General features: G+C 40.7%; 1 protein-coding gene across 1 annotated transcript; it reads right to left on the bottom strand.

The window, feature by feature from the left end:
* Positions 1-738: 738 nt before the first annotated feature.
* Positions 739-7606, bottom strand: LOC129754647 (serine/arginine repetitive matrix protein 1). Its single transcript, XM_055750823.1, has 6 exons — positions 7241-7606; positions 5338-6269; positions 5204-5277; positions 4912-5098; positions 4287-4850; positions 739-2883 (listed from the first exon to the last, which is right to left on the bottom strand). Exons 1-6 carry the CDS (start codon positions 7253-7255, stop codon positions 1257-1259), a joined length of 3399 nt encoding a protein of 1132 aa, XP_055606798.1. The 5' UTR covers positions 7256-7606; the 3' UTR covers positions 739-1256.
* Between the last annotated feature and the right edge of the window lie 1247 nt (positions 7607-8853).

Genomic DNA, 8853 nt, shown 5'->3' with positions numbered 1-8853 from the left:
GGTCAATATTTGCGGCCAGGAGAACGTACGTAAACTACAGGTCAAATTTATCTAAAAAGGATTTGTCCGGAAATTTTGCGAACGGCTTTGGAAGGTTAAGTATCATCATAAACCGTGGTTGAATTCAAAGGATTCATTCGATTGTCGTATCGAGGTAGGTATTGTCTTGCCTTAGAGAACCCTAGAATTCAAAAGTTCATAAGGGTTTTTCAAAAATTAAACCTTTTTATGACCTTGTTTTCATGTAGTGATCATCAGACTAATGTTCACGTCACTGCCACGTAGAAGATGTCGTGTCTACCGCTTGGCCAGCTGAGTATTCTGTGGTTTCGAATGCATTCAAGTGTATCCTAAATATCGTTTTTGAGTTAAGAAAGAATTTGTTTACCGAAACGGATCACAAAATTTAAAAAAGTTGTCGAAGTTCGTGGAATGAAATGGTACATATTATGTTGTTGATTGTTTCTTTCGAAAATCTTACCTTTCGCAGTCCTCGCCGATAACCCTCGCTTAACGTCGGTGCAGAACAGGTGATGTTATCTTACATAAAAACAGTTAATTTCCATAAGCTCTTTTAAGAAGTTATCCTGGAAAACAAAAGCAAAATGACAAACAATGAGGTTGGTTTTACCTGGTCATTGGAATTGAATAAATTTCGACTCTTATTAGTTAACTGTTTTCGTGAATATAAAAAACGAACTCAATAGGACATTTCGGAATAATGAATCATACAAGACGTCTTGAGATTAATATTTATTTGATTAATTTTATACTGATAGTGTTTTTTATGTTTTTTTACATAATTGCGTATCCAAATTCGAAATATGTTTTCAAACGTCTATTTTAATATGATTATGCCAGTAGTATCTTGTTGACTGATGTTGTAAATTTTTTATGAAATGATCAACTTATACTGTTCAAAAGTCTTATCGAAATCATAGAAGGAACTAGGGACTGACAAAAATGGTAAACAGAAAGAATCAGACATTGCCATCGAATAACTCTGCCATATGCTAAACAGTACATATTAAGCACACTCAATGACAATATTTTATAAAATATGTTATTTAAGGTCGGTTAGAAACCTATCGGTCTATTTTATATTTTTTAAACGTTACAAAAAAAATTGTAACCGTACATCAAAAGCAAATTCAAACTGTCCTACAATATGTGATCATCTAAAATCTAAGCAATTATTTATGATAAAACTTTAGCTTACCAACGGTCCTGTCCTTCCACAACCGTTGAGGCCGGTCTCATTCGGAATTACTTTGCTGTTTCTTCATTGACTTTAGGGCACGTTCCCGCAGCTGTTTCTCCAGATCATCATTAACAGGTGGTCCTCGATGATCGTCGTCGTCGTCCGAGGAAGAGCTGCTGTCTCGCTGCTTGCTCTTGTTTTTCTTGTGCTTTTTGTGTTTCTTATGTTTCTTGGCATGCTTCTTGTGTTTCTTATGCTTCTTCTTCTTCAAACTGTCGGAATCAGAAGAACTATCATCCGATACATCTCGTTTCTTTTTGTCCTTGCGCCGTTTCTTCTTCGATCTTTCAGTATCGGAATCACTGGACGAGGATGAAGAGGGTTTTTCAATTTTCTTGACTTTGAGTTCCTTGGTGGAATTTTTCTTTTCCTCGACAGTTTTCGATTCAGAGCTTACGGTTCTTTTGCGTTTCTTCAAATTTTCTTCTCTAGCTTTCGCAGCATTTGCAGCGGCAGCAGCTGCAGCTGCAGCGGTTGCGGCGGCAGCAGCAGCAGCGGCGGCCGCCGCAGCTTCCTTTTCTTTTTCCAACTTAAGTGCATGACTTCTTTTGCGTTCCTCGAGAATAGCTGCTGCAGCATCCTGTTGCTTAGAGGACTTTTTAGGTGCATCTTCCTTGTCGCTATCGTCAGATGAATCATCATCGCTAGAAGAAGAAGACTGTTTTCTCTTTTTCGATGGCTTCTTTTTCAACTTCTTTTTGCGAGAAACTTTTTCCTCTTCCTCAGAATCACTGCTACTATCAGAGCTGTCGCTCTCGGTTGATTCTTTTTTGCTACTAGTGACTTTGGACTTTGTTTTGTTATGGGCCGCTACTACTTGATTTGCCTTCAAAGAGTGTTTATCTTCTTTTGGATCCTGAACTTTCGGAACCACAGCTGCGTTGTGTACGACAACGGTCAGGGAAGCAGCCGCAGCAGCACGTTCGTGTGGCTTGAGGAACGGTGACGGAGTTCTTGAAAGACTGCTACTATACCTAGATCGAATTATAGGTTTCTTTTCTTCAATTTTAACAGGTTCGATCTTGGTAGTCGGTTCCGGTTTCTTGACAAGTTCCTGCCGTTTGGAAACTTTCTTAGTCTCCTCCACAACAACGTCCGCCTTTTTCTCCTTGACTACTTTAGATTCGGAAACTACAGGTGCACTTCCTCCTTCATCCCATAGTTCGCCTGAATCCAAAGTATTTCCACCACTTTCCAATCTCGATCTGTCGTCCCAATTATTGCCACGTTGCATTCCTTGTGGAGGTCTTCTCCTATCTACTTCTGGTTTTTCGCGACTACCATCACGACCTCCTGGACCCGCACGGTTATTGTTGTTTTGACGCCGATCATCGAACCTAGTCTGCGGAGGACCCATTTGACCACGGTTCACAGTCTGTTGTTGCTGCTGCTGCTGTTGTTGTTGTTGATCATCCGAACGACGCCAGGAAGTTTGACCCGTAGGCGGACGTTCGCCGCGATCACGTTCACCACGGTCTCTTTCAGATCTGTCACGTTCACGAGAAGGCCGGCGGATAGACGAACTATTATCTCGGGATGCCCGTTCCGGGCTTCGGCCACGAGCCGCGCGTGGCGGAGAGCGGCGTCGACTCGAAGCTCTTTTGACGCTTGGTTTTGCATCGCTGGAACGAAAGTATAACAAGAAGCATTATTTTAACTGTTATAACATAAATTTTCACATTGGCAAATCAGAAATACAGAATATATTCTGGAATAGGAAAGAACTTAAATCGTAGCCGTCTGCGCTGAAATGAAAATGTTATTTCAAGGATAAAAAATAATTCACAGGTTACTAAATATCTATCAAATTTTTGATAACATACTTTTTATGAAAAGATCTTTTCAAATCTAATTGTCTTGTATGGATTTTAAAATTCAATTGATAGAAATATCAAAATTCTACTAATCATGTTACCAAAAAAGATGGATATCGGTAGCGTACGGTAGTAATATCTATAGACAGCAGAATTGATAGTTTATTTGTAAAATCCAAACGATTCCTCTCTGGTTGTCCATTATCTGTTCTAATGTTGTTCTATGCATCTACGCAAATTGCGTGGAATGACACCTTCGGTCGCACGATCTGTTCGAAGTGGTGGATTAAAGTATTGAAATAAAATCATTCCCATTCAGAGGGCTTATAACTTACGCGCCTACCTCTTCCACTTATCTCAACACACTTTCTCTTTCGTAAAAAGTGAACACGGAACAGATAGTGATCCCTCAGTGTCTGTGTGTGCTTCGAAACCTTCGAAACAAAGATGTGCGTATACCAGTAGACTTTGGTCATTATGGTTGTCATCTTGATCTGCTAAACGCGCTTTTCCATTGAGGCCAAGGCATCATGCACCAGATTGTTGAGGAAACCCGGATGATGAGGAATGGAAGCATTCGGATTTCGGATGTGTATGCGGTACCTCTTGAGGCCCATTAGAGGTGTCATCAAACAGCATACGGGTTGTCACCAAAGACCAGGCGTACCGGAGGACAAAGAGGTGACCGTATTGGTTCCACATTGTAGAGAAAGCCAACGCTTCCATATTTCGTACTTTGGATTGTTTTCGGATTGTTCCAGCTTTCCTGGTTAATGGATATGTTTTCCACAGCCAATTCAGACATGTCGGATTCATCCGCCACCGAGGGCCAATCCAGCGACTGCGAGTAGCATAGATGGACAGAAATGAACAGTTCGTCGTGCCATCGGAGGCAGATGGAAACCGGTAAGGTCATCAACAGCAGCAGTGCTTGCGAACGGGTTCCAGTCGACGAACCTGACACGGAACCCTTCACCAGAGCAAGGCAATTTCTTTTCTAACTGAGGAAATTGAGAGGGTCGCACATTTAAGGGAACACTTTTAAGAGAAAGAAAAATGAGGAGCAACATCAAATGATGGTTCATTTGGAAAATTCGTAAAACAAAATAAAACGCTTTAGATTCAAAGATTACTGCACACCAGTTAGTCTCATAAGTTATACCCGTTATAAGTTGAGTATGGTAAAAAGCATAGAAAACCAAAATACGTACCGGTTATTGCGACCTCGTCCGCCCTTGGGGGAGCGGGACCATCGTCTAGGTGACCGGGAGCGATTCCTTGAGCGAGAACGATTCTTCGAACGCGAACGATACCTAGATCGGGAACGATTGCGGGATCGTGAACGATCCTTGCGACCACGCGATCCGTTTCTTCGGCCACGGGAAGGCGAACGTCGCTCTCTTCCACGACCTTTCCGGGCTGGCCCTCCGCGACCTCCACGGTCCGAATCGGAATCGGATGAATCCTTATTCGATCGGTAATGGCGTTTTTTCTGCACACTGTTCTCTTTCTTCTGGATCTCAAAGTCTTCTTTCTTGGGAGGGCGTGATGATGATCGGCTGCTGCGTGAACGGCTCCGGGATCTTGACGTGTCACGGCGACTTCTGCTTCGACTGCGGCTCCGGCTGCGACTTTTACCATTTCGCTTTTTGCCACCTGCTGGACCACCGGTCTTTTTCTTGCGATCCCTGCTATGGTCGCTAGAAGACGAGCGAGATGAGACCGAGCTCCGCGAATGACGGGACTTTGAGCGAGATTTGCGGTCCTTTCGAGCCCTAGGAAAAAAAGAAATTGTGTCAGCTTAAACGAGCACATGCACACTTGTGAGATTATTACTTTGATCTTGAACGCGATTTCGATCGTGATCGTGAACGGCTCGGGCTACGTTTTTTTGTTGCTGGCGATCGCGAACGGGAACGTGATGTTGATCGGCTTCGGCGATGTTTGTTTGGGGCAGGCGATATTTTCTTACCCTCGGCCATATTTATTAATTTCGATTGCAATTTTGAAATTGAACCGTTGTCTGAAAACAATCAATTCGTGAATAAATAAATTAATCAGATTTAAATGAGTTCATCAGATTTTTGTCCCCTAATAAGTTTAACAGTACATAGAGAAAGTATATTACCCGAATTCTTTTCGTTTGTTTCCTGTTTCTTGGGCCTCGATGCGCTACGAGATCGTTTCCGTTCATTACGGTTTCTGTAAGAAATAAAAAATGTGAAATGACTGCAAAGAAAACTCATATTTACATAAGTTTACCTTCCACCATCTCGTTCACGTTTGTCTCTCGGCGAACGGCTGTTCCGCTTTTTGGATCTATCGGGGGATCGACGAGGAGATCTCGACCGTCGACGTTCTCTGGAAGATTTCCGATCTCGCGAAGAGCGTCGATCGCGCGATCGTCTACGATCACGTGAGCGGCTGCGTTCACGAGACGATTTCCGACGCGAGTTCCGATCGGAAGGTCCGTCCGAGACCTTGCTATGGCTGTTGGAATCCTTTGTCGATTTTTCAGGCGATTTTTTGTTGAAGGAGTTCCGTTCTGCTAGTTCTGTTGATTCTTTCACCGCAGGGGGCTTTTCTTCCTCGATCGGTTTCTTCGGTTCTTTATCTTTGGATATAGGAACGTCAGCTTCGATGAAGTCTTCAATCATTTTTTCCTCGTCATCTAAATATTCTTCCGGTTCCGGTTTGTACATCGGGCGCATTTCTTTCTTGGATTTCTTATGTTCGTCCCTTTCGCGACTACCCCGGCTGCGTGACCTTCTGGATCGACTATTGTCTTCCAAATATTTGGAGTCCTCTTCGCGCTTCATAATCTCCTCTTTTTTTTGCTCTATAAACTCTAGCGGTATTCCGGTATCCGACTCTTGAGCCGATAGAAGCAAAGCCCAGAGGTCTTCCATGAATACACGCGCATTTTTTCCGTTCAGGAACCCGGTCAAATTGATTTGCATTTTCTTCGGGCAAGGATACTTTTCCTCTTCCAGCTGATTGTAGACAAACTCCACTATGACATCGTCCTCGATATTGAGCATATCAGTTATTTTCTTACTTATCCAAGGTCGAAGGACATCCAGTTTAACCTTGGACATATCAACGCGTTTGTTTAGGTTATCTCCGAACTTCATCTGTTTCAACAACTTCTTCTCCTTATCGCTGAAGCGCGTATCCTGCTGCTGGTTTGTACCCTTTAAAAAATAAAGCACAAACAAATGTATACGCGATTTTTACCGAGTTTAATTTATTTTAAACATTTCGGTTACTGTCAAAAGCCCCATTTTCATAGTAATTCTCATTAATGCACGTGAACATAAATGAAACTAATGGTAGTAGGTAAATATAAAGGTAATATATTCTCCATTACATTTTTCCGTGCAAATTTACATGTTTATCTATCTGAACTAGCAGCGATATGTATGATTCTAAACTGAACACGAAGTAATCTCAATGACTGTGACAGAAATTCCTTGCATTACTCAAAAAAGGAGTCTGGTAAAAACTTTTAGGCCATATTCGTTTTCATCCTGGTGAAACACCGGTTGTGCACCAAGTGCTGTCAAAGCGTTTTTTTATATGAAGATGACAGACAGCAGTTGGTGCACAACCGGTTGGCCACCAGATGAAAACGAATACGGCATGAGAATCCTGGGATATTTTTCTGGTTTTAAACGCACAACTTTCCCGAATGTTTGGATAACGTGCCGCTAATAATTCTATCCCTTTTCTGATATATGTACGTTACTTTGAGTCGATTTCTAACACGTTTAAAATGTGTATTGATGACTGGATAACTTTACAGTTATAATGCATAATTTGTTGAACAATTTAAAAGTTTTTAACTTTGAGTTATTTATCATCTGTAGCTTCAAGCTAGTACAGAAGATGTTAAAGTTCAAAGTTCGATAATCACGTACACTTAACAAACAAATCATTAACTTTTATGTAGAAATTTCAATTTTAATAATATGAAAACCGCAAGAAAATGTTTCAAGTGATAAAAAAAATTTAACCAACAAAAATCTACCGTATTCGATTTAAATGTGTATAACACAATTCGTTCAGTGTATATTTTTGGAACAGCCCAATGAAAATCGCCACCCCCGTAAAAGCTTTGCGTAATAGTTTCCTGTTTAATAAACGAATAAAATAAATTACTTACTGTGAACATCATCATGAAAGCCGGTACTTTTTAAAAGTTCTTCCTGAACAAATGCAAATTAAGTGCAGCTTTCTAGATTATCGTACAATCCTACAGAGCAGACCACTGAAACACCACCAGAATTGATTCTCTACCCGATCGATGGGTCGCCCAATTTTCAATCTCGCAATACTGAACTAGTAACGGCAGAACCCGCAACTTTCCAACTCCTCCGCAAACGGAATAAACCTGCCAAGCACGATCGCACCACTTAGGCCACTTTCGATACCGATTTGTTGCTCTACAAAAACATTTTCACTCGGCCAATTTCACTTTGCGGCACATGCAAAATGGCGTTCCCCAGTTGAAGTCGAAAATGCAAAAACGGCAAAAACTTTTGTTGACGTTTTGCTTTCTGGCCTGTGACGAAAGACCTTTTGCGAACCGGCCGAAAGTACACGCAAAACAAAAACGTAAAAAGCCGAAAAAGCTTTTTCGTTTACACGCTAAGAAAGGATTATTCATTAGGAATGATATCAATACATCTTAAAATTTTCACATTTTAATCTGGACTGTCAAAAATATTAAATTTTTTTAATATCCCGCATGGAGCAGTATTATACAATGACTATTCTCATTATCTTCTTCCCGAGACACACAAAAGATTACTTTTATAGTTTTGGATTATTTATGTAAGATAAGGCTTATCATTTTTCCATGAAATGGAATCTTTTGGACGCACTTTACGATACCGCGGTATCTTGTATCACGATCGTGATACAGGATACCGCGGTATCGTAAAGTTCATCCATCATCCAATTCGATAAACTGGGAAATTCTGTGTACTATGCTGAAATATTGTGTATTACGGAAAATTGTCAAATGACCAGCTAAATCGTTTACTTTTCTCATGTTCGTGGTAAATGCTAAATTAAATTCATGTTATGATCAATGGAAGGATTGAAAAACTTAAGGCCGGTTCGTTGAATCATTTTTTTGTTTATACCTATATGGTTCTGTCGATTCTGCCTATTGAGTCATACTTGAATTTTTGACATTTCTCACCCACACTTGCGTGCACGGATGAGAAATGCGAAATAACCTCAAAAATTGTTACTCCGAGAAACTAGAAGCCATAGCTGACACACACAGTCGTTTTGAAGTTGTCAAATTTATTTTTCCTACAGTTGAAAATTTTTAAAGAATAATGTCAAGATAACAAAGACGCTGGTCATTGCCAAGGTGTGTATATACTCAGGAGGTGTTACCGAATATCGAATTCCCGATTCAGCCATTTTGGCTATGTAGGCTATGCAACTATGCGGAACTCATGAAGTTTGTTTACCAACAAACCACCGAAAAGCTGAGCAAAAAATAAACAAACTCATTGAGAGCGCGCTCACTCCTCGCCTACTTACTGTGAAAGTCGGAGAACCTAGTGTATCAAAAGACCTTGGCTATTGCTAAACGACCCCAATCCAATTTGGGTGGATAAACAATTCTATATAGACACTATAATTTCAGACTATATGAAATTAAAGTGTCTATAACAAATTCGAAGAAAGAAAAACGTGGACATTTTTACCTTTTTCTCGCGTGAGCTTTCATTACGTCGAATGAAACAAAATTTGAAA

Source organism: Uranotaenia lowii, chromosome 3 (assembly GCF_029784155.1).
Source record: "Uranotaenia lowii strain MFRU-FL chromosome 3, ASM2978415v1, whole genome shotgun sequence".
Lineage (NCBI taxonomy): Eukaryota > Metazoa > Arthropoda > Insecta > Diptera > Culicidae > Uranotaenia > Uranotaenia lowii.
Note: the sequence above shows the minus strand (reverse complement) of the source record. Positions and strands in the feature narration are given on the sequence as shown.